The 24,626-nt window shown below is 47.7% G+C and overlaps 3 protein-coding genes across 4 annotated transcripts; 2 read left to right on the top strand and 1 right to left on the bottom strand.

The window, feature by feature from the left end:
• Positions 1–1,947: 1,947 nt before the first annotated feature.
• Positions 1,948–16,792, bottom strand: ccdc171 (coiled-coil domain containing 171). 2 transcript variants are annotated; one of them, XM_084345052.1, is made up of 24 exons: positions 16,565–16,792; positions 10,278–10,402; positions 9,473–9,725; positions 9,074–9,215; positions 8,804–8,973; positions 8,561–8,707; positions 8,370–8,462; positions 8,105–8,265; positions 7,840–7,978; positions 7,621–7,687; positions 7,423–7,523; positions 7,243–7,332; positions 6,964–7,155; positions 6,560–6,727; positions 6,171–6,338; positions 5,301–5,820; positions 5,078–5,203; positions 4,812–4,993; positions 4,243–4,386; positions 3,954–4,133; positions 3,449–3,594; positions 3,165–3,351; positions 2,936–3,088; positions 1,948–2,723 (listed from the first exon to the last, which is right to left on the bottom strand). In XM_084345052.1, the coding sequence occupies exons 2-24, from the start codon at positions 10,385–10,387 to the stop codon at positions 2,514–2,516; spliced, it is 3,849 nt and encodes a 1,282-aa protein (XP_084201178.1). In that variant the 5' UTR covers positions 10,388–10,402; positions 16,565–16,792; the 3' UTR covers positions 1,948–2,513. The 2 variants fall into 2 exon arrangements, with proteins under 2 accessions (XP_084201178.1, XP_084201177.1); XM_084345051.1 differs by lacking the exon at positions 16,565–16,792 and adding an exon at positions 11,184–11,237.
• On the top strand, positions 11,528–15,657 carry wdr55 (WD repeat domain 55). The gene is made up of 4 exons (XM_084345053.1): positions 11,528–12,183; positions 12,889–12,995; positions 13,139–13,408; positions 14,321–15,657. Exons 1-4 carry the CDS (start codon positions 11,632–11,634, stop codon positions 14,670–14,672), a joined length of 1,281 nt encoding a protein of 426 aa, XP_084201179.1. The 5' UTR covers positions 11,528–11,631; the 3' UTR covers positions 14,673–15,657.
• On the top strand, positions 16,136–23,972 carry psip1b (PC4 and SFRS1 interacting protein 1b). Its single transcript, XM_084345050.1, has 13 exons — positions 16,136–16,273; positions 17,009–17,136; positions 17,214–17,278; positions 17,371–17,506; positions 17,728–18,102; positions 18,200–18,493; positions 18,928–18,985; positions 19,075–19,811; positions 19,896–20,002; positions 20,075–22,325; positions 22,393–22,494; positions 22,576–22,867; positions 22,942–23,972. The coding sequence occupies exons 2-13, from the start codon at positions 17,053–17,055 to the stop codon at positions 22,947–22,949; spliced, it is 4,509 nt and encodes a 1,502-aa protein (XP_084201176.1). The 5' UTR covers positions 16,136–16,273; positions 17,009–17,052; the 3' UTR covers positions 22,950–23,972.
• Positions 23,973–24,626: the final 654 nt, after the last annotated feature.

Below are 24,626 nucleotides of genomic sequence, written 5' to 3'. Positions count from 1 at the left end.
TACTTATTTTTCTAACGAGCTTCAAACTCAGAAAAACATGGCCGCAGATTCGTCCTGCGTTTCGGCCACTCGGCTCGGCTCTGATATTCAATGAAAAGACGCCTCGTTCAGCTGCGTAATCCTGTTATGAATTCAGGAGCGAGTCGAGGATTAAAGTCACTTCAGTTCGTGGAACAAAGTGACGACTGATTCTGCTGCATTCTTGAACCAATAACGTGGGATTAAGTTGTTTTTTTGACACTTTGTGGTGTCAAAGTCGAGTGTTTGGCTGCAGGCTGCTTCACCTCCAGCACGTTTGTTTGTAGCTCCCCTACAGTTTCCTAAAGGCTCGTAGCTGCTGATGGATAAACATGGCTGTGGCGACATTAGCTGAGACATTAGACAAAGAGAAAATGTGAAGCCGCATTTCCACCAACTGGAAATTAATCAACAACAACGAGGCTACGCAAAGTGTAGTGTCATCCAAAGTTCGGGGTACAGGCACAAAGAAGTCGACGTTAAAAAACGTCAAATAAGAAAAAACTCTCGCTCTCTACGAGTGAAACTGGAAACGGGATTTTTCTGGGAACGTTCAGTAAGAAAGAGCCGATGTGAGTCGAGTTGGATGCCGCTGGTCCACTGAGACGCTGCAGCTGCGACAGCTGAAGAGGTCGGTCTGTTTACTGGGGAAACAATCTGCTGTATCAGCTCCACCGCTGGCTGTTTGTTTTACAAACCAACACAGTCCATTAACACCAGACAACCACCGAACATACAGTTAGGAAATAGCATGCTAGCTAATCGTAGTCCCTTTTGCGGTGTGATTAGACAGTAAGCTGTGGCCTGCTTCACCTGACTTTATACCAACATGTTGATGAGGAGATGATGACTGGATTTCACAGTTTGAGTGAACTGCTCCTTTAAACATTTGACACATCCACACTCTCCCATACTGGAGTGAGCATGTTCACCCTGCAGACAGACGTCGGTTCCTCCCCCGATGAGGACTTCCTGTTGTGGTCATTTGAAAGCAGCTCCAACTGCAGCAGAAGTCTGATCCCGTCGTGTCGCTCGGCGCCGGAGCGTCTCTTTGTTTTGGGATTAGCCGACTGAATCCATCGTCTCTGCGCCGCCTTCACATTTGTCACTTCGGCTTCTTTGGGAATTAAAACTTAATCTGTCGTTTGAGAGCGGGACAAACTCTGACCGCTGCACGCTGGACGTCTCCTGTTCAGCGGAAACACCAGAGTCAGCGAGTCCTGTCGGCGATGCTAAGCTAAGCTAGCCGCTCCATTGAAATCGACTGACAGGAGAGTCAACAGATGCAGAAGGAGACGAGGAGATTTAATGGCTCCAGTCTCAGCGGTTACTGTCAACGTCAGGAAGTTTCCTAAGAGCTGGGAAACAAAGCTGAGTATGAGAGTACGGTGGCCCGGAGAGCTCAAACACATCAGCCTGACAACATGTGCAGCTTTAAGGAAGTGAAGAAGTGAGAAGACAACAAACATCTCTACAGAAGAAGAAGAAGAAGAGTCCTGTTTGGCTGAATCAGCACAAGTTTGTGTGTGTGTGACAGCAGATTAAGTCACACACACACACACAGCCTGAGGGTGTGTGAGCGTCAGGACGTCTTCGGCGTTCAGACTTTAATAGAAATCCTCAGAGACTCACACGGTGCTGATGCAGCAGCAGTTTGTCGTGTTTTTGTGTGTTTCTTCTTCAGTTCGCTCGACATTAAACTTCTCACTCTGGATTAATCCTGATGTCACAGTGTAGATAATGACATCATCCACAGGTAGATGTGTTCACTGTAAACCTCACTCTCTCTGTGGTGTTCGTTCTGACGCCAGGCTGGAGTTTACCCGGAGACACAGCGGCACAAAGGAGGCAAACAAACAGGAAGAGGCATCACTTTGTCCGGTCACTATCCCCAGGTAACGGTGGAACAACTGGAATAACTGTAGTTCATTTAAAAAGCATCTTATAAAGACTTTATTACATGTTGTCTAACAGTGTGTCAAAAAAAGGGCACAATGAAAATAAATAAAGACAGAGACCAGATTATTGAAGTGATGCACATACACACAGATTAATAGTAATCAGATTACAACAGTGCTTCAAACATCACAGACTGAATCAGAACAAGCAAACACGCTCAACGTTTACAAGAGCAGAGATACTTTACTGAAGGTTAAAGCCAGCTGCTGCTCTGACACACACACACACACACACACACACACACACACACACACACACACACACACACACACACACACACACACACACACACACACACACACCATATGTCTGTCTGTCACCAGCCAGCTGTGAGTGTAACTCAGATAAAACAGTTTGTTTTCTGCAGCTGACGACGACTTCACATCTTTCCAGGACTTTTTATAACCTCGTGACAAATCTCAAGACTTTTCCAAAACTCTTCAATATCATACTTTCATACTTTCACTGCCTGTTCAATAATACTCCAGGATCTCCAGGACGTCTCGATGGGCTCGTCTGACTTCCTGTCCGTCTTTCTATCTTCTCCCTCCTCTGTTCTTCTTCATGGTTTTCTTCTCCTGCGTCTTGGTCCTGGAGGGTTTGGAGCGGGGTGGTGAGGGGGCGGGGTTTGTTTGTGAGGGGGCGGGGTTTAAACTGATCGGGGGCTCTTTGGACGAATCCGAGAGGGGAACAGGTTGTGAGGTTTCTACGTCGGTGAACGGAGACGTTTCAGGAAACTCAGCCACCTGGAAGATGAAGAAAGTGAAATCATTATTATTTATTATTATTATTTTTACAAACACGTCACATTTAAGAAGCTGAAGATATTTAACATGTTATTGTGATGAGTGACTTTAACAAGCATTTAATCATGAAAACAAAAATGTTATGTACGATATAAAAATACAAAATTAAAATCAAATCCTTCAGATATTTGATTTATAATGAAGCGTCTCACGGGGACGTAGGCCAGGTTGTCACGGAGACAGACGTCCTGCAGCTCGCTGCGCAGCGCGGTCACGTGACTGCGGTGGGCGGAGGCTTCCTGCTCCAGCCAGTCGATCCTGGAGCTGCAGGTGTGGTAGAGCTGAGCGACAGTGGAGAGGAGACTCTGCAGAGACACGAGGAGTCATGGAGGACGGACGTTACAAAGACAGACAGCGAACAGAGTGTCCCTCTTCTGTTACCTGACACGCTGCCGTCTCGGGAGCTCCCATGATGCTCTCTGCTCCGCTCAGCTCCAGGTGTTCCCTGAGTAACGGCAGAGGGCGGGGCTGAGCCGACAGGGAGCGACGTGATTGGATGAGACTGTCCCTGACCTCCTTGTAGCTCGTCTCTGCAGCCTTCATGTTGCTGATCAGACAATCTTTACGTCTGTGAAGACACAAAATATTAAAATAAAGATGAATCTGTAAAAACTCCTCATGAAGCTTCAGCACTTCCTCTACCTGAACACACAGGTGAGTGTTACCTGCCGGCGTCCCTCAGCTCCTCCTCCACCTGCCGCAGGCTGTCCTCCAGCTGCCTCCTCTCCCTCTGAACCCCCGACAGGTGCTTACCCAGAATCCTCAGCGAGCGCTCCTTCCGACTCACCTCCTGCCGAGCCTCCAACAGAGACTGCACAGAGAAGCTCGTGTTACCTGGAGTTATATCATGACATCATAGACTACGTCATGTGGGCTGAACTAGCAAATTAGCGTCATTAAAACTACGCTGAATTAGCCGTTAGCAGCTCCTGTTAGCAGCTCCTGTTAGCTGTTCCTGTTAGCAGCTCCTGTTAGCAGCTCCTGTTAGCTGTTCCTGTTAGCTGTTCCTGTTAGCTGTTCCTGTTAGCAGCGTACTCATGGACGTACAGACAACAATCACTGGATCACTGTGACACTGAAGAAAAGTTAAAAACATGAAGATTCTTAAGGGAGTTCTGAATGGTCTTTTCCTGTTTCTTGGTGTCTTTATGGGCCGGTTGTCACCCTCACCTGTGAGGTCTGGCTGAGTGTGTGTTGTGTGTTCGTCTGCTCTGAGGTGTGTGTGTTGACTCGGAGCTGCAGTGTGTGCAGCCGGTCGGTCTGTTCCTGGATCAGCGTCTGAGCTTCCTGTTCTCTGCTCAGCGCCTGACGGAGCTCCACACACACACTGTTGAAGCGCTCGGCTGGGACCTACACACACACACACACACACACACACACACACACACACACACACACACACAGTCAGGTGTGTGTGTTCATCAGACAGATGTGTGTGTGTGTGTGTGCTGAGCCTCACCGTCCTGCTGGTCTCCTCTCTCTCCTGTCGCAGGCCTTTCTTCAGATTGGCCACCTCCAGCCTCAGGCTCCGCCTCTCCACCTCAGCCGAGTGCAGCCGTTGGCTGAAGAGCAGGAAGTGCTGCTGGAGGGTGGACACCAGGGCCTGATGGGAGGACACACAGGGGTCAAAGGTCGGCTGGTGGTGATCAACACAAGCAGCAACAAAGTGTTTCTTCTAGAGGAACTTTGAGATCCTAGTTAAGTTCCTGAGGTGAAGACACAACACCACAACAAAGAGACGCAAAACAACAACAAAGAGACGCAAAACAACAACAGAGAGACACAAAACCACAACAAAGAGACACAAAACAACAACAAAGAGACACAAAACAACATCAAAGAGACAAAACCACAACAAAGAGACACAAAACCACAACAAAGAGACACAAAACAACAACAAAGAGACACAAAACAACATCAAAGAGACAAAACCACAACAAAGAGACACAAAACAACATCAAAGAGACAAAACCACAACAAAGAGACACAACACCACAACAGAGAGACACGTGTGTGTTGTTGACTGACCTTGGTGTTGGGCTGTGGGGGCATCAGTCTGCTCAGGCCGAGTCTCAGCCGGCTGCTCAGCGTGTCCTCGTCCAATCTGCAGTGAGATGGACTGGACACCGCTTCTGATTGGTCGAGGAGGTGACCCAGGAGGCGGGACAAAGCAGATCGAGAAGCTGACATCACGTCTGGAGGGGAGGAGCCTAGAGAGTGAGACGGAGACGTACAGTGAACTGTCATGACGACAAACCTGAACCTGTGAAGATGTTTATATAAATGTGTGTTACCAGTGTGTGACAGCGCCCCCTGCAGGTCGGCCATGGAGGACAGAATGGCGGCGGCGAGAGATTTAGAGCGAAGCCAGCGAGCACACACACCTTCACGACCTTCATCATCATCGTCGTCGTCTTTAGCTGAAACACAAATTGAAGAAGAAAACAGACAACAAGTCAGTTCATCAACAAAAACAGACGAATCCATCAACAGCTTTAAAACTAAACGACCTCCCACCTGTTCTCACTGAGTCCTGACCCTTCTGTGTTGCCGTAGTCGTTCCTGCACACACACACACAGCCGGCCCGCCTCCTCCCACCTCCACCCGAAACAACACCGTCGTCTGTTTGGCCAGAACACACCACCTCCTCACCGCCAACACCATACACACACCCCTCCTCCACCGCCTCACTGCCCTGCTCCTCTGCGCTCGTCTTCGTCCCTCCTCCTCCTCCTCCTCCTCGTCTTCCTCGCCTCCCAGGGCTCCGGCCAGCCTCCTCACCTCCTCCTCCAGCACCTCCCTCTCTGCCAGCCGTCCGGACAGCAGTGTTTTCTGTCTGCAGAGCGTTTGCAGGCGGCGCTGTGTGTGTTTCAGCGCTCCGCCCAGCAGAGCGCAGGCCGACAGGAAGGAGGCCGACTCCCTGCGGCTCCGAGAGAGGAGGCCCTGGAGCCGCGAGAGGTCGGAGGTCAGAGAGGAGGCGCGGAGCTGCAGAGAGGAGGCGTGGTCACGGAGGGAGTCGCACTGAGAGCGACACACCTGGGAAACAAGAGAGCAGGTACGTGACCAGATGCTTTTCAAAGTAGAAGAAGAAGAAATCCATCATAGTTTCTCTGTTTTTCCTTTTGTGTCTTCTGTTAAACTTCTTCTTTCATCAGCAGCTGCTGTGAACTCAGTCTGTCCTCTCGGGGACAGAAAGAGAAAGTGATGATTTGAGTTTCTGTCTTCACTTCATGGACGAGTCGACCAAAAGGACAGTCGACTGAAAACGTCTTCGTCTGCTGATTCAGCTCTGCAGGGAGACACGACTGACTGACGCTCAGATCTGTGAGATGTAGAAACACCTGAGGGTGTGTGTGTGTGTGTGTGTGTGTGTGTGTGTGTGTTACCTGCAGCTCGTTCTGCAGCTGTGTCACAGTGTGTGTGTGTTGGCTGCTCCAGGCCTCCTCCCTCCTCCTCACGCTCTCCTCCAGACGAGACAACACACACTCCTGACTGCGCTGCAGCTCGCGCACACACACACTCTTCTTCTCACACACACTCTGCAGGTGGGCGATCTACAGAGAGAGAGAGAGAGAGAGAGAGAGAGAGAGAGAGGGAGAGAGAGGGAGGGAGGCTGTTCACGTTTAGTTTTACATTTGTTTAACACAGTTTGTAAAGTGTCTCCAACTCAACAACTCACTAAACTGACACATTTGTTAAGGGAGTCTGGTGATGTTGTGGTTACTAACACACACACACACACACACACACACACACACACACACACACAGTTCACCTTGTCGTTGGCCTTCCGGAGGTCAGAGGTCAGCAGGTCGACCTGTTCGTTGATGACGTCACTCAGCTCTTTCCAGGTAAAATTACCCAGGATGCTCTGGGACGGATTGAGGAGGACGCAGCCGGCCAGCAGGCGCTGGTAGATACAGTAGAGGAAGGACAGACGGGCCTGACACACACACACACACACACACACACACACACACACACACAGTATGATATAGTTTTACAGGATTTACTCAGCATCACAAACTGTTTAATTAAATGTGTTGAACATAATGACATTACAGCAGCACACAGAGGAAGACATGGAGAGACAGGAGGAAGATTTTTCCTCCGACCAGTAAAAATATTAAATAAATGTGACTGTAGAGACAGAAGAGTTAAATCAGCTGAAATAATCACCTTCGACTCTGTTTGGTGGTCGTCTGTTATCTTCTGCACCTCTGCCGTCCTCTCCTCCCTCTCTCTCTCCCTCTCCTCCCTCTCTCTCTCCAGCTCGGCCTGCAGACCTCGGCTCTGCGTCGACCAATCAGAGCTCTCCTGGCGCAGGCGAGTCACTTCCTGCTCCAGGTTGGTCAGCACCTGCCATGACTCCTGCAGAATACAGGTGAAGACGGAGTGAGAGGTCTGATGTTAAAACGAGTGTTTTTCCTCTGGGGTTTGGTGTGGGATCAGATCTACCTCCAGCTGTGTGCTCTGGTCTGAGGTCAGCTGACGGAGCGTCTGGTTCTCCTGCTGAAGCTTCTCTGACGCAAACAGCAGATCCTCAACCTGCAGGAGGACACACACGTTACCTGTGTGTGTGTGTGTGTGTGTGTGTGTGTGTGTGTGTGTGTGTGTGTGTGTGTGAGCGTGCGTTACCTGTCTGTCAGTGGTTTCCTGTCTGTGTTTGCAGGTGTTGAGTGTCGTCTTCAGCAGCTGCAGGACCTCAGCAGTAGGACTCATGTTCCCATCATGCTTTGCTGGAGGACACACACACACACACACACACACACACGATCAGACAGACCCTCGGACACAGTGACAGGTGTTCAGGCAGGTGTGTGTGCGTGTGTGTACCTGTGTTGTTGTGTAGTTGGAGTGTGTCTCTGATGTGTTTCATGCAGTCCGTCTGTCTCTGAGCCGCCTGACCACAGAAGAAGAAACCAGGAGGACTAAAGGGTCAGTTCACTCAAATACACTGCTGTAAGTGTGTGTGTGTGTGTGCGTGCGTGTGACCTGCTCCAGCAGTGTGTGTGTGTGTGTGTGTGTGTGTGTGTGTGTGTGCGTGCGTGTGACCTGCTCCAGCAGTGTGTGTGTGTTGGCGTGCCGTCTCTGCTCCTCCTCCAGCCTCTCTGTGAGGTCAGAGGTCGTCTTCCTCTCCGTTTCCAAGGCAACGCTCAGGTCAGACTTGCACTGCTTGTATTCATCCTGCAGCCTGCGCACACACACACACACACACACACACACACACACACACACACACATACACACACACACACACACACACATTAGTATAAGGAGTAACTGAAGTAATAGAGTACCTGAGGTGGGGTGAGCGTACCTGTGCAGGGCGCGCTCAGTGCTGCTGCTCCTCTCTCTCTCCAGGCTGGAGGCTCGCTCCACCTCTCTCAGCTGAGCTCTCAGCAGCTCCACGCTGCACGTCGCCTCCTGCTGGCCGGACCGCTCCACCGCCAGCACCGCCTCCAGGTCCCTGACCCGCAGCTGACGGGTCCATGACCACAGAGAGAGACAGGTGTGTGAGTGTGAGTGTGAGTGTGTGTGTGTGTGTGTGTGTGTGTGTGAGCGTGTGTGTGTGTGTGTGTTACCTGGATGATCTCAGAGTTGAACTTGGTCTCCAGGTGAGCAGCTCGTTCTGCCTCCATGTTTGACTCCAGAGACTTGATCCTCTGATCGCACACCTGCAAAGAGGAGACACAGTCTGTTCACCTCCTCCACCTCTTCTTCTTCTTCTCCTCACCTCCTCCACCTCCTCCTCTCCTCCTCCTCTCCTCCTCACCTCCTTCTCCCTCCTGCTCCTCTCCTCTCTCTCCGTCAGGTATTTCAGGTCGTTGGCTTGTCGTCTGTTAAGCTCCGCCTCCTTCTCTCTCTCCTTCTGCACCTCCGTCATCCTCCTCTCCGTCTCCTCCAGAGCCTCCTCGTGATCCTGGACGGCACACACACATTTAGTGTCCATCCATCGCGTGTGTGTGTGTTACTGTGTGTGTGTGTGTGTGTGTGTGTGTGTGTGTGTGTGTGTGACCTGCAGCAGGCGGTGCAGTCGTTGGTTTTCGGAGCTGAAGCTCTGAATCAGTCGGTCTCGCTCCTCCACCTCCTGCTGCAAAGCATGCTGGTCCTCCTCTCTGGCCTGCCCGGTGATGTCCAGAGCTTTCTGCAGCTCCTCCACCTTCTGCTGGAGCTGAGCTGCTCGCTCTGACACACACACACACACACACACACACACACAGTGTAACTCAGGTGCGCTCCTGTTGACCCCACCTCGGTACCTTGAGGGTGCGTTTGATTCGTGTACCTGTGAGTGTGAGTCGGTCCCTGCTGAGCTCGGAGGCGTCTCTCCGGCTCACCGTCAGCTCGTACTGAAGCTCCACCCGCTGAGCTTCTCCTCGCTCCACCGACGACCTCAGCCGGGTCAGCTCCGCCTGCAGCCGACACAGCTGAGACAGAAAACACACCACGAGTTACAGCTGCCACCGCCAATCACACGGCACATATATTGATATCAACTCATCGATTTTTGAGTAAATCCTCTCCTCCTCCTCTCCTCCTCCTCCTCCTCCTCCTCCTCCACAGCTCTACAGAAAGTTTTCAACATATTGTGAAAACACTGACGTCCATCTTGTTTCCACATGAAACATCAAACGGACGATGGGAGGAGCACTTGAACGCACCATCAGCCGTATGACAGTCTCACCTCCTGGTTGTGGCTCGCCGTCAGCTCCAGCTTGTCTTTCTCCAGCTGATGGACTCTCCACCTCAGCCCCCCCGACTCCTCGCCTCCTTCTCCTCCCACAGACGCCGCCCTCCTGCTCCTCGACTCCTTCCCCCTCCTCCTGCCTCCATCTTCTCGGCTTCTGTCCCTCCCTCTCTCCTCTTCTTCCCTTCCCTCCCTTCTTCCTCGCTCTCCTGCCCGCCTCTCGTCATGTTGCATGGTGGCGAGGACCAACCTGGAGGAGAGTTTCAAAACAAAGCCAGTGAGCTGGACGCACATTTTGTAGCTCTGTCGGAAAAGATGTACATATTTCTCACCAAAAATATTCCCATGGTGAGTCACTATTATGAGATAATTGTTGCCTTTTATATAATAATTTAGATTTTTGAACTCATCATGACTTTTATGTTCATAATTTCACTTTTTGTCTCAGAATTATGAGACAAAAGCCAAAAATTGAGATGAAAAGTAAAAAATTAGGAGATTGAAAGTCTAGATTTGAGATAAAAAGTCATTATTTCAGACTTTAAGATAAAAAACCTATAATTTTGAGATGGGATTGAATTTTTATCTCTTATAAATATAAATAAATAAATATAAATATTTTTCATCAAGTTTAGTTTACACCTTATTTCCTAATACATCATGTTATACCAGTCAGACAGATCAGTGTCAGCAGATACTGGATGGAAAATATATAATAATACTAATTGATCTGATCCCTCAGATTACATGTAGTAATAAACAGTAGTATCAGGAGTATTAATACAGTATCACAGGTGTGCACCTGGTCCTCTCCTCCTCGGAGCTCCCCCGCGGCTCTGCTCGGCCCTGCCCGCTCTCCCCCCGCCTCTCCCGGCCAGGCTGCCTCCTCCGCTCCGCTGGCTCGGTCTGCATGGCTCCGCTGCTGCGCTGAACACATCAGAAATGTACTTATAACGACTTGTTGCTCAACAAGACTAATTTCTCAGCTAACTGTATAGTGAACGGCCTTTTGATTAATCTTTATTTAAAGTGATTTTGCTGACAAACAGCAGGGACCCTGGAGGCTGTGGAGTACCGGGGGGGGGGGAGGCTGGTTGCTCGGCTGCGGATGTTGCCTTGCCAGCAGACGCACTCAGCTCCACATGAAGCAGATACGATCCCCATTTACAAATCTGTGAATTAAGCACTCACCATCATATCGTCCGAGGCACACCTGTTTTATAACAAGAAGTAAGACTATTTACGGGTTAGGAGGATCAACTTTACACTTCGGTGCATGTTAAAACACACAATATTGCTGATTTTCATATGATTTCAATGGATATAATCCATAATCTTAGTGTATGGGGTTGGGCGGCGTTTAATAACTGTCAACAACTCACAGCTGAGATTTTACACAGAGTAAGTGCTGCATGGAGGAGCTAGTCTATGCCGAATTCACCGCAGAGCTGTAACGATGCGGTGAATGTGTTAAGTCTTATTATAGCATGTCTAGTCTTTTGTCAGTCAACAATTCAAAATAAAATCCGTACATGTCGTGAATGGAATTTGGTTCCCGAACTATAAACAACACAAACAAAGCAGTAGCTTGTTTGTGAGCTCCAAACCAGCTTTAACCTGCACGAGACGGTTTAAATTAACTTCCAACAGGACAATATTAATAATAAAACTCATTAATAGCCAGTAATTAACTTTTATAAACACTCACAGCGACGTTTATCCAGGAGCCGTTTGAATCTGACGCCATCTTTAGCGTCCTGACGTCACTTCCGCATTACCTTCGGGTTGGCTGGATAACCGGCCAATGGTGACCGCTCATTGCGGACTTAATTTATTAATTTAGGTTTACTTATTTTTCTCATTATTTTTGTTTACTTTATGTTTACTTATAAACACTCAAACCTACTCACAAATAACATAAAATCGGTGTTCAAAAATATGAAATTATAATCTGAATGCAACAAAATTAAATGACTATTGATAGGAATTTTAAAAAAAACAACAACTACCAAACATTATTTCATTTATTCACACGCTGTTTCCATCACGCTGACATTAGTTGAGTCGCTGTGTTGTGTTGTTGATAAGACTGTCTGTAGAGGGCAGTGTGATCACTGCCATCTCTTCGGCGTAGAAGAAGAAATAAAGAAAACAACATGGCGGCGTCCACGGAGCACGCTGAAGTCCCGTCCACAGTGACAGATCCTCCAAACATGGACAAAACAGAAGCTCCAGAAACCTCCAGAGACCCGGACACCTCCGACTCAGAGCCGGCAGGTCAGGACCCAGATCCGGATGAGGACGAAGACTCGGACGGAGAACCGCCCGAGCCGAAGATCCGAGAAACCCCCGAGGACATCAAGCTGGAGGCGATCGCCAACACGGTGGCGCTTCACCCGAGCAGGGACATCCTGGTGTGCGGGGACGTGGACGGGGACGTGTACGCGTACTCCTACTCGTGTACGGAGGGGGAGAACCGGGAGCTGTGGTCGTCCGGACACCACATGAAGTCCTGCCGCCAGGTGCGCTTCTCCGCGGACGGACTGAAGCTGTACAGCGTCTCCAGGGACAAGGCCGTCCACCTGCTGGACACGGAGCGGGGACAGCTGGTGACGAGGATCCGAGGGGCGCACGGAGCTCCCATCAACAGCCTGCTGCTGGTGGACGAGAACATCCTGGCGACCGGGGACGACGGGGGCACCCTCAAGGTCCGGACGGGAAGCGTTACCCCTACTTTAATCCATGTCCAATAGCTGGTCTGTAGACCGGGTCCGCGGGGTTTGATGGTTTAAACTGGTTCCTCAGACTTTAAAGTGGTCTAAACTGATGTTGGTCTGATGGTCCCTCGAGGGCTATGGTCTTCTTTTGGTTTAAACAGGCTAGACCAGTGTTTCATTGGTCCATCCATGTTTTAATGGACAATGTTGGTTTCTAAATGGTCCAAAAATAGTTTTTGTTGGTCTAATATGGTTCTTAAATGGTCCTAGTTGGTCTTTATGTGCCTTAGGATGGACTTCACACAGTCCAGCATTGCTCTGATGGTCTAAAATAATCTGTTAATGGTCTAAGTTCATGCTCTCGATGGTACCGATGTACCGTCAAGGGACAAGAAGGGACTAGTCTGGTCTTTCATTGGTCTTTAATTGGGCCTAGTTGTATTGTATATTGTCTAAGATGGTCTCTCAGTTGGTCTTTTAATGATCTAACCATGTTTGATAATGGCTGAAATGGTCTTTTCATGGTTGAGACTAGTTTTAATGGTCAGAGTTGGTTTCTTTTTGGCAGGCCAGGCTGCTCCTGTTTATGTCTATCGTGATCATAGTTCAAATTAAATTGCCGAGATTTTTGTTTTTTGATGGATGAAGCACATTTTCCACCCTGAGCTGTAACTTGTTCATGTGTTGTTTCTGAAGGTTTGGGATATGAGGAAGGGGACGGACATCATGGATCTGAAACAGCATGAGGATTACATCAGTGACATCGCCGTGGACCAGGCCAAGAGAATCCTACTCACTGCCAGGTAATGATGGTATAACCCAATGAACCTTGTTTATTGTGATTTTAGGGTCATTACTACTGAGTTACATTGTTTTTGCCTGTTTTAGCCCACAACAGTCTCCTTTAAATCCAGGTTCTAATGTCATTTGATGTAATCTGATACAGCGGTGATGGTACCATGGGTGTCTTCAACATCAAGAGGAGGAGGTTCGAGCTGTTGTCGGAGTACCAGAGTGGCGATCTGACCTCGGTGGCGCTGATGAAGCGGGGCAAGAAGGTGGTTTGCGGCTCCAGCGAGGGGACTATCTACATCTTCAACTGGAACGGCTTCGGAGCCACCAGCGACCGCTTTGCCCTCAAGGCTGAGTCGGTTGATTGCATCGCCCCTGTCACCGACAACATCATGTGCACTGCCTCCATGGACGGGTACATTCGGTAAGTTTGAGAACCATTGGACCTGGTGGCTTGTTTTTAAAAAAGTCCACACACAAACTTGATCTATGGTCGTTGGTGTTTTGATGGTACAAGCTGATTTGTCAATGGTCTAACATGATCTTTTTATGATCCAAAATGTTCTTTTGATGGACTGAACTGGTCTTCTGACAGGTCATTCTGGTGAAATGGTCAAATCTGATGTTTTGAAACTCTTAAGATGTTTTCTAAACCCTCTTATTGTCCACGATGGTCTTTTCATGGTCTTATCTGGTCTTTAGATGGTCCAAACTGCTATGATGGCCTGAGATGGTTTCTCACTGGTCCAAAATGGTCCAAGATTTCCATCCCTGGCTGGTCTTTAATACGGTCCAACAGAACTTACAAAAAGCAGTATAATTTGTCATTGTTGGAAAAATCAATAGAGGTCATCACTGCATTGGGTCTTTTGATCATCTAACTTGATTTATAGTATTTTAACAGTTTTATTGATGGTCCAAGATGGTTTGTAAATTCTCTAAAAGGATCTTTTAATGATCCAAAGTGTTATTTTGATGGTCTAAGGACCAAGCTGGTCTTCTGACTGGCCACCATGGTCTAATAATCCAAACCAATGTTGTGATGGTCTGAGATCGTCGCTTAAAGGTCTAAAAAGGTCCAACACTCTCACCATCCAACTTCCAAATTACAGTGAAGTTTGTCTTTGTTGGACAAGTCAGTCGAGGTCATGAGTTCATTGGGTGCTTACTTTGGAATAATTCTTCTTAGGACTTCCTGATAGCACCAGTCCAGGACCAGTCAACCTAATTTGTTGCCTGTTAGTTTGTTCAGGACCTCCTCATTCGAAGCATCACTACATGACAAGTTACTAACATTTTATAATGTGTTAATAAAGTTCTGTCTGTCCTCCATCAGAGCCGTCAACCTCCTTCCCAACCGAGTCCTCGGCTGCATCGGGCAGCATGTTGGCGAACCCATCGAAGAGCTCGCCAAGTCCTGGGACTCGCGCTTCCTGGCCAGCAGCGCCCATGACCAGCTCATCAAGTTCTGGGACATTTCCAGTTTACCCAGCATGACTGTCAACGAATACCGCAAGAGGAAGAAGAAAGGCGGGCAAATGAAGTCTCTCACTAAGAAAGCCCACGGAGACAACGACTTCTTCTCAGGACTGGTAGAGGAAACGGACACGAAGGAGGAGGAAGAGGGCGAAGGGGAGGACGAGGACGAGGACGAGGACGACAGTGACAGCGACAGTGGCAGCGATTAAAAAGTCGCTGGTTTCATGTTTTGAAACGTGTCGTGAATGTGCCTTCAGACATTTTAGAGCCAAATAAGAGAAAGTAAGTGCTGTTGTTAAGAGGCCTCACAATGACGGTAGCATGGATGGCGCTGTGGCAGGTCCTGAATCTGATCCCCGCAGTGTTTGTACCTCATCCTGGATACGACTCTGACCAAGAAACAAAACCGCCAGTGATGACTCTGTGTTTATAAATGTGAATGTCAGGAGGAGACTTCATACTGAACCAAATAGGAGACAAAATGATCACACTAAAGTAATTAAAAATAAAGATATGTAATAAGAATCGGACCTACACAACAAACGTGTAACAGAGAGTCAGTATTTCTTGTATTGATCAGATCATTCCTGATTGTTTCAGAAAAGTTATAACTCGGGTTTTTGTTTAGAAAACTTTCAAGAACTTTTTTGTTTAATGGAAAAAACTTGTTTATTTGGGGAAAATGTATTGTTTGGTATTTGTACCAAAAGTCATGTATTTTATAGAAATAACGAGACCCAGCCCTGATTCTGACAGGCAGAGAGAAAGGTTCAGGGTCATTTTGTGGATTTGACAGTACATTTGTATTTAATTAATAAAAGACATGACGCTTTTTTAATACGGCAAATTTGAATTTATTCAACACATGATGGTTCCTGAAAAGGGTGCAAAAAAAAGAGGGCGTTTAAAGAGTACCATGCAAGTTTTTACTACAATGAATGTAAGCTACCTCCTCAAAACTACTTCTTACAAGGTAGCCACCGTCTGACGTTGGGACACAAATGTTTATTTTAATTTGGGTTAAAACAAACATTTAACAAAGGTTAAGATGTTTTATGTTTTAGTTTCATACGAGGAACTTCAGCTACTTCATGCTGTATTTTTATTATTCATGAGTATGTTAACTCAAAACTTGAACGTTAAAGGAGCACTCTGTAGTTTGTAGGGCAGAAATGTTAATGAGCAGAGAAGGATGTTCATTGGCTGTTTTTTTTCTGCCTAAATAAAAAAACTCTTTTTGTTTTCATGACTGAATAAACAAACTGACCTTAAAGAACGACACAGTGTATACTGTTGTACCACCTCTCCAGCTTCAAACAGTGCTCTGGGACCTTATTTTTATCTTTTATCTGCTATTTATTCACTGATGGAAACAGTTTGTATTATTACCTCATCAATATTGTAAATATTAAAATACTAATATATGAATTTCTTCTTCAAAACTACATAGTGCCCCTTCAAATGTCAATAGCTGCTGGGATATTCATTATAATAACATTATTATTATTATTTACACTGTTTAATGACGTTTAATTTAATTATTATTTAATCTTTAATAATTTAATATCTGTATTTTATCATTTCTGAAGACCATACTATCTTGTGGTTCCCCCCCTGAGGTGGTACCGTCGGCTCAGTGGTACAGTCCAACAGCCGGCGGGAAAGCGCAGCAGGTCACGTGACACGAGCTGATCCGCCAACATGGCGCCGTGCAGGGACTCGTAGCTTAGGAACGAGAAGCCTCCTGTTGGACCGCGGGGAGAGCCGAGGCGTGTCGCCGCGCTGACCGGAGACTATTGTTCGCTGTTCGGTAAGTACTCGTGTCACCGACCGGTTCATCGCACGGTTGATAAAATGGACGCTGAGCCGCGAGTGCTGCTGTCAGAGCTGACGGACAGCTAGCTGTTAGCTCCGGGGCTAGCATGCTGTATTTGTAAACAATGAGAGACCGTGCGGCTCATACCGAAACCACAGAGCTGCAGTGACTCACAGCTGAGAGGAGCTTCACTGTACTGCAGTCACACACCTGCTCCCACTGTAATGTCGAGGTGAGGTGACGTGTGTCCCGTCAGCGCGACAGGTGACACTGATCAGAACTGACCCGTAAACACTGAAGCTCCTGAAGTCAGTTCAGTGAAGTGTTGCTCGGTCCAGATCCAGCAGCGTCACGTTGACCCGGTGCTGGCAGTGAGAGGTCACACAGGTGTCACTGAGGGACCGTCAACACACTGTCTGACTGAAGCAGAGCAGCATTTCACTCAATAGCTCCCGGGTCATGTGACCCATCGTCTCAAAATCAGTGCCGAACCGTCCTCCTGTACTGGCTGACTGAGACACACCTCGCTTTATTAGATTGTTGTGCTTTGTTGTCATTTTCAGGACATTTTTAATGAGAAATCCTCATTTTCATCATTAGGTTTCATGTTTAGTCAGCAGTTTTTCAATAGCTTCCAGGTCATGTGACCCATCGACTCAGAATCAATGCTGAAGCCCCTCCGACGGAGGTGGACATTGATCTTCTGTTGATGTCTCTGTTCTCCACCAGCTGTGATCGATTCCCTCCCAGTGGTCGAGCTCTGAGGCAGCAGGATGCCCGGGAAACCCGGTGACCGCTTCAAACCAGGAGACCTGGTGTTCGCCAAGATGAAGGGCTTCCCTCACTGGCCTGCCAGGGTGCGCACACACACAAACACTCACACACATAGTTGTTTATTACTGCATCGTATTAAGACTCCTGTGTGTGTTTTCAGGTCTGTAAGTCAGATGATGGATACAAGAAGCGAGTCCCCGTCTTCTTCTTCGGGACCCATCAGATGTACGTACACACAGATCAGTGACATCACTCCCCTGATGTACGATCGACAGCATTGATTAAACTGTGATTGATCTCTCCTCCTTCCTCCTCAGAGGTCACCTCCCTCCGGAGAACATCGTCCCTTTCGTCGGGAACAAGATGAAGTACGGCAGCGGCGTCCGCATCAAAGGCTTCGCTGAGGGCATGTGGGAGATCCAGAACACACCGGGGGTCGGGAGCAAACTCAGAGTCAGTGTCAGAAACACGTCGATCCTCTGATGGTTCGGTCCTTAGAAACCTTCAGTCAAGACATGATTTCAGCCTCTTATTTATTAAGTTACTTGTTTTTTTTGTCAAGGTTGCTCCGTGTGAAAGACCCACTGTAAAGTATCTGGAGGTGGTTCTGACTTTTTAATTCATCAACTGATATTTGCTTCTAACAAACGATCTCGGTTCTGTTGTGTCCTCAGGTATCACCACAGACAAACACGCCCAAACCGTCACTTGCTAAACTGACTTCTTCCACCAAAACTGCACCTGCTAATCAGGCGACAAAAGAAAAACTGAAACCTGCAGCCACTAAATCAGCTCCCAGTAAATCCGCCCCTACGAAGCCCGACGGTAAAGCAGCTGCGGTGGTTCAAACTCCTACGAGAGCCTCTTTACGATCTGCTCCAGAGAAACCAGCAGACTCCACGCAGACGTCTAAACGGGCCGCGGCTTCAAAAGACGTCACCTCGACAGATGTTACAGAGACGACTGTCGGCACAAGAAGCAGAAGGTCGGCTGCAGGAGGGAGGAGTGAAAATACTGCGAGTGCCACCTCTGCAGAGGATAAGAAGGAGGTAAGAGGGTGGTGAGGTCCTCAAATGTTTCAGGGATGCAACTTGTGGACGCTGAATACATTTAAAACGACACAGTAAGTTTTTCTTTTTCTCTCAGACGACAGCAAAAATGGCGAAACCAAAAAGTCCTTCCAAAGCCTCAGAAGCTGCTGCTAACAAACCTGCTGAGAAACGGACCGGTGCCGACACTACAGAGAGCAAACCTGCAGCTGAAACTACAAGTACAGTTACACCTGAGAAGAAAACTCTGAGCTCCATAGAAGTCCAGACGAAGGCAGCAAAATCCAAACCAGCTCCTGAGAAGGTTGAAACATCTCCATCTTCCACCACTACAGATACTAACGAGGCTACGAGGCCCGTCACCACCAGGAGCAGAGTGGCAGAGTCCAAGGTAACTGCATAGCTGGTGATGAATCACTTCTGGTCGAGCAGCGAGCAGGAAACACGTGATGTTAAATTATATTTTACGTGTCAACGCAAGTTTTACTAAAACTGCTGCAGTCAGGTTGATAAACAGGAGTGAAGATAAATCCACTTTTTAATCCTAGAAGGTAAAACGTAATCTCTGAGCTCTCCTCCCGTCGGATCAGAGCAGAATCTGATGAGACTCCAGGAGTTTGTTTGATCCAGAAGGTCTGGATCTGCATCAGACTGTGTGCATGTGTTCGTTTGTCATCTCGATGTTTGTAAATTCACAACAAAAAGATTAACAAACTCATTCATCATATCAGAGTTGACAAGTAGTTACAGCGAGTACTTTCTTAGTTTAGGAGTTCGGAGACAGTTGACATCAGTCGTTGACGTTTGGTGTTTTCTGTTTGTCAGGTCGATGCCGAGCAACGCCCGAAGAGGACGACGGCTCGTCCTGCTGTGAACTCTTCAGGTGCCTGAAACACACAGACATGTTTTTATCTTTAGGATCTGTGAACGTTGCACTCAGGGAGGTTAAAACTGTTTTTTCCCCCCCAACAGTCAGCAAGAAACCGAAGACATCAGAACCAAAGCCTGATCCGACACAAACGTCCAAGACTGACAGAGGAGAGAAAGACCAGGAGGAGGAGAAGACGTCATCAGAGAGTCCAGGGGTGAAGAGGAAGAGGGAAGAGGAGGATGAAGAGAAGGTGGTGCAGAAGAAGACAAATCAGGGCGACAGTGAAGGAAAGAAGGAAGCGACGGTGAAGGAGACGTCGACATCAGAGAGCCAAGGCACAAAACGAAAGAAAGAGGAAGAAGAGAAACAGACAACGAAGCAGGATGAAGGTGTGAAAGAAGTGATGACGAAAGAGAAAACGGAAGAAACGAAATCAGCAGAGACCCGAGCGATGAAGACGAGGCGAGCAGAGAAAGAGGAGCATGAGGAGGAGGAGAAGAAGACAAAACAAGATGGAAGGGAAGAGGAGAGGACGAGGAGAGAAACGAGGTCCGAGAGCGAAGGAAGGCGAACGAGAGAGAAGGAGGCGCAGCCGAAAACGAAGGAGAGCCGAGGAACGAAGAGGAAGAGGGAGGAGACGGAGGTGAAGAAGACGACGGAGGAGGAGAAAACTGGAGAGACAACGGAGAGTGAAGGTACGAAGACGAGGAGAGCAGAGAAGGAGGATCAGAAGAAGAAACCAAAGGAGGCTGCTGAGGAAGGACAGAAACAAGAGGGAATAAACGAGAAGATGACGGAGGAAGAGAAGGAGAAAGAAGGCAGTTCTGTGGACGAGGAGGTGAAGCTGGTCACTTTTCTATATGAGCTCCAGTAATTAATGAGATAAAACGTATAATATTACTGAATATCTCTTCATGTGCAGCGACAGCGCCGCCTGGCAGACAAGAGGGAGAGTCTGCTGAAGTCTCTGAGAGGTCTGCTGAGGTCTGGGAGAGGAGCGACGAGGAGGGAGGCGACGAAGAGCTGCCAGTAAGAAACAAACACATTTCTAAGTCTGTTAAAGTGTGAAAGCAAATGTTAAGTGTGTTTAATACGCCTCAGGAAAACCGGAGACGGAGCCACGAAGGTCGAGATTAAAAAGACGGGAAGTCAGAAGACGTCGGACAAGAAGAGCGTCAAAGAATCCGTCATCGGTAAGAAGGCCGTCGGCAAGAAAGCAATAGAGAAGAAGGACTCCAAGATGGTCGACAAGACACCAGAAGAAAAGGGTGAGGTGAAGGTGTCCAGCCAAAAGACAACAGCAGAGAAGAAAAGGGAGGAGAAGAAGGATGAACAGAAGACGGAGGACAAGACGAAGGCTGAGGGAAAGAAAGACGAGGCAGGAAACGACACGAGGAGTGACGAAACAAAGCAGCAGAAAGACGAAGAGAAGAAGAACGAGAGAAAAATCATCGGAAAGATTGTAAAAGCAACGACTGGACAGGGAACGAAGGTTCAGATGAAGACGATGATGGGAGGAACAACTGCAGCTGCAGCAGCGGAGGAGAAGAAGAAGAAAGAAGAGAAGGTAGAAGACAAGAACCAGACCTCAGACAAGACGAAGGAGGCGGAGAAAGAGAAGAAATCTGAAGGTAAAAAGGTGGAAAAAAGCTCAGAAGTGGAGAGAAAGTCTGAGAGAACGAGAGCAGCAGCAGAGGACAAGAAAGACAAGAACGAAACTGAGGCAGAGAAAAAGAGCAAGGAGGACGAGGAGAAACGACAGAAGAGCAGCGAAGATGAGACAGTGGTGAACAAGAGCCAAGAGGAGCAGCAAGCAACTGTGAAATCACAAGAGAAGAAGAACGAGAGCGAGGGGGAAAAAATGAAGACGAGAGAGCAGAAGAAGAGAGAGGAGAAGGTCGACAACTCACAAGAGAAGAAGGACGACAAAGCTGCTGCCGAACCAACAAAGAAAACTGCTGTGGAGTCGGAGAAGAAGAGTGCAGAAGAGACAAAAACACAGAAGAAGAGTGCAGAAGAGACAAAAACACCGAAGAAGAACACCGAAGAGATCACGACCAGGGAGCAGAAGAAGAGAGGAACACAAGAGGATGACAAACAAGCTGCTGCTGAACCAACGAAGAAAACAGCTGTGGAGTCGGAGAAGAAGAGCGCCGAAGAGACAAAAACACCGAAGAAGAGCGCCGAAGAGACAAAAACATCGAAGAAGAGCGCCGAAGAGACAAAAACACCGAAGAAGAGCGCCGAAGAGACAAAAACATCGAAGAAGAGCGCCGAAGAGACAAAAACACCGAAGAAGAGCGCCGAAGGAATGACAACAAGAGAACAAAGGAAGAGAGAGGAGAAGAGTGAAAACTCACAAGAGAAGGACGACAACGCTGCAGCAGAACCAACGAAGAAAACGAGCGCTGAATCGGAGAAAAAGCGCATCGAAGAGACAAAAACGCAGAAGAAGAGCGCAGAGGAAGTGACGACAAGAGAACGGAGGAAGAGAGACGGAAAGAGCGACAAACCTGGCGAAAAATCACAAGAGAAGGACGACAAAACAAAGAAAACGAGCAGCGAGCCGGAGAAAAGGAGCATCGAAGAGACAAAAACACAGAAGAAGAACACTGAAGAAATCACGACCAGGGAGCAGAAGAAGAGAGGAACACAAGAGGATGACAAACAAGCTGCTGCTGAACCAACAAAGACAACAGCCACAGACGAAGCGGCAAAGATGACGACTCGAGAACAGAAGAAGAGAGACGGAAGTAGTGAAAACCCCGATGGTCAAGCACAAGAGAAGGACGACAAAGCTGCTGCAGAAACAACAAAGGAAACAGCCACCGAAGAGGCAAAACCACAGAAGAAGAGTGCAGTGACTGTGACCAGGGAACAGAGGAAGAGAGACGGAAAGAGTGAAAAACCTGAGAGAGAAGCACAAGAGAAGGACGACAACGCTGCTGCAGAGACAAAGTCAGAGACGAGTGTGAAGGAAGTAACGACGAGACAGCCGAGGCAGAGAGGAGGAAAGAGCGAAGAGAAGGACGACAAGGCTGCTGCAGAACCAGCGAAGGAAACCAGAGCGGAGCTGGAGCAGAACCGCACCAAAGAGACAAAACCACCGAAGAAGAGTGTCACAGAAAAGACACGAGACCAGGCGACTGAAAGTGAAGAGAAGTCGGCAGAGGCGACGCAGGCAGAGCCAAAAACTGAAGAAGAAGAAGAAGTCTCCTCGGACGGAGGGAAGGCGAAGCAGGCGCAGCCAGCAGTGAAGCAGCAGAAGAAGAGTTCGACCGTGACGCTGACGGACTCGACTCTGCACAGGATCCACGGAGACATCAGGATCTCTCTGAAGATCGACAACCCAGTAAGACACGTCGACACACAGGTTTATTGTTTTACAGGAGTCGGACCTGAATGTGTTTGTGTTTCAGGACATCGGTAAGTGTCTGGCGGCGTTGGATCAGCTCAGTATGGTTTACGTGACGTCCAAACACGTCCAGAGACACAGCGAGCTCATCTCCACCCTGAGAAAGGTACAACAAGTAGACAGTCAACTCAGAAACACACAGTGATGATTTGAACCGGAGCTGGACTGTTTTTCTTTGTGTTGTTAGCTGCGGTTCTACCGGGCGAACCAGGCCGTCATGGACAAAGCCTCCATGTTGTACAACCGCTTCAAAAACGCCCTGCTGGTGGGCGAGGGCGAGGAGGTGGTGAGCGCCGCCTTCCTGCGCTCGCTGCTGGAGGAGAAGGAGAGGGAGGAGGCTCAGCGGGCGGAGCGCTGGAGGGAGCGGCTGACGAGGGAGGAGCTGCTGCAGGAGGTGAAGAGACGCATGGGCCAGGTGAAGGGCAGGAGGAGGACGGAGGGAGGAGAGGAGGAGGAGGAGGAGGAGGAGAAACCAGGAGGTAAACGAAAGAGTTTGAGTGAAAGTCGAGAAGAGAAGTCTGAAAATGTACGTTGACTGTTTGTTTGTTTCCAGCGGACTGAACCAACTCTAATCTGAGGGGGTGTGGACCGGAAACAGCCCCCCCGACGTTAACATGAGAAGTTCCACAGTATTTACCTCATACACACCTGAGTGTTACCTGTACAGCTCCGATTATTTATTTGTGATGTCACGCCTGAGCAGGTGTCGTGTTTGTTCCTCTACCAGAAGAGTATTTATCTGAACGTCACCTGCTCGCTCGCTTCTAACTTATTGCCTTCAGCCGAGCATTAACCCAAACGTCACCTGTTCACCTCGACACATTTTAAGCTAATCAAACCTCCATCTTAATCATCTTCAACCCGTTGGTGAGGATCTGAACCGAGCCCCGATCCAGAACCGTCACACTGAACCGCCTCCACGTTTATATCTCAGAACCCGGCGCCTCGTTTCCACACAGCTCAGCGCCGACTCCAAGTTCGTTCGCTCACACGGGGACATGTTCTTCTGTTTGTTTGTTTGTTTGTTTGTTTGTTTGTTTGTCGCTCCTCTCACACCATCCATGATGTTTTCCTTGATGTTGAACGCTCGGAGCGTCGGTCTGTAACAAACTCAACACTGTGTGGAAACGAGGCGTCAACCTGTGCAGGCGACAGCTACAGGAGGTGACGGGGCTGATGGGAAACGTGGTCTTTTTTAAAATGTCCTTTATCTAAAGAATTCGCCGCAGCCTTTGATCCTTCAATCTTCAAACTACAGCTGCCGGATGAGAATCGGTGCCTTGCTCGACGGAACAGCGGCATTAAACAGTTTTTATAAAACGCTGTACAGAAACACGTTGTTCTGTATTTTGTTGTGTTGACGCTGTGACACGTTTTTTTTATTCTTTCTTGTTTTTCTCTCGTGAGCTGTTGTTACAGTTGTTCTCCAGGTTGCTGTTACTCTGTTGTGTAAATGTGTAATTTATATTTTGCAGAAATCTTTTAAACACGACTGTTTTACAAACCTGACCTCGTTTCTGCAGTCTGATTATTTTACTGAGTTTGAACCAGTTTGTGATGCGACGAATAAAAATGTTTCTGAGATCCTGATTTGTTTTTTATACGAGTACAAAAATGTAATTCACAGATCGTTTACAGTTTCTTTTAAAAAACAGTTCAAATGATGTGCACGTGCAAACAAACTCACTATTTTCAGGGAAAACAAATGATTTGACGAGAAAGTTGATGTTTAAAAGAGTCATTTAAGAAGTAATCATGATTTTACAAATAGTTACATTTACTTCATTATTATTACACCACTTTTATTTTATTGTGTGTAATCGACTGCACAGTATCATGATGACACAACTGTAACACAAGTATTCAAATATAATTTTTATAACATTTTCTCGTGCGATTGCAATTATTACATTATTACATTTCAAAATTGTGACTTTTCATATATGAACTTTTGTTTTCTTGTGAACTCGACTTGATTTTTTAAATGTTGTGACTTTATTTTAAAATTAAAACATCAAACATTGACTCTTACGGTAAAAAATACAACTTGATCAAGATAACTTTTCAAATATTGGCTTTTACTTGTAAAAACAAAAATGACGCCTCAAAAAATTTACTTTTTCTGTAAAATATCATAATTATCAAATAATTACGACTTCTCAACATTTTGACAGATTCTCATAAAAATAACCTAACAGCTTCTCAGATAACTTAACTTCTCGATATATATTTTATAAC

Source organism: Pagrus pagrus, assembly GCF_965226575.1.
Source record: "Pagrus pagrus genome assembly, chromosome: 22".
Lineage (NCBI taxonomy): Eukaryota > Metazoa > Chordata > Actinopteri > Spariformes > Sparidae > Pagrus > Pagrus pagrus.
Note: the sequence above shows the minus strand (reverse complement) of the source record. Positions and strands in the feature narration are given on the sequence as shown.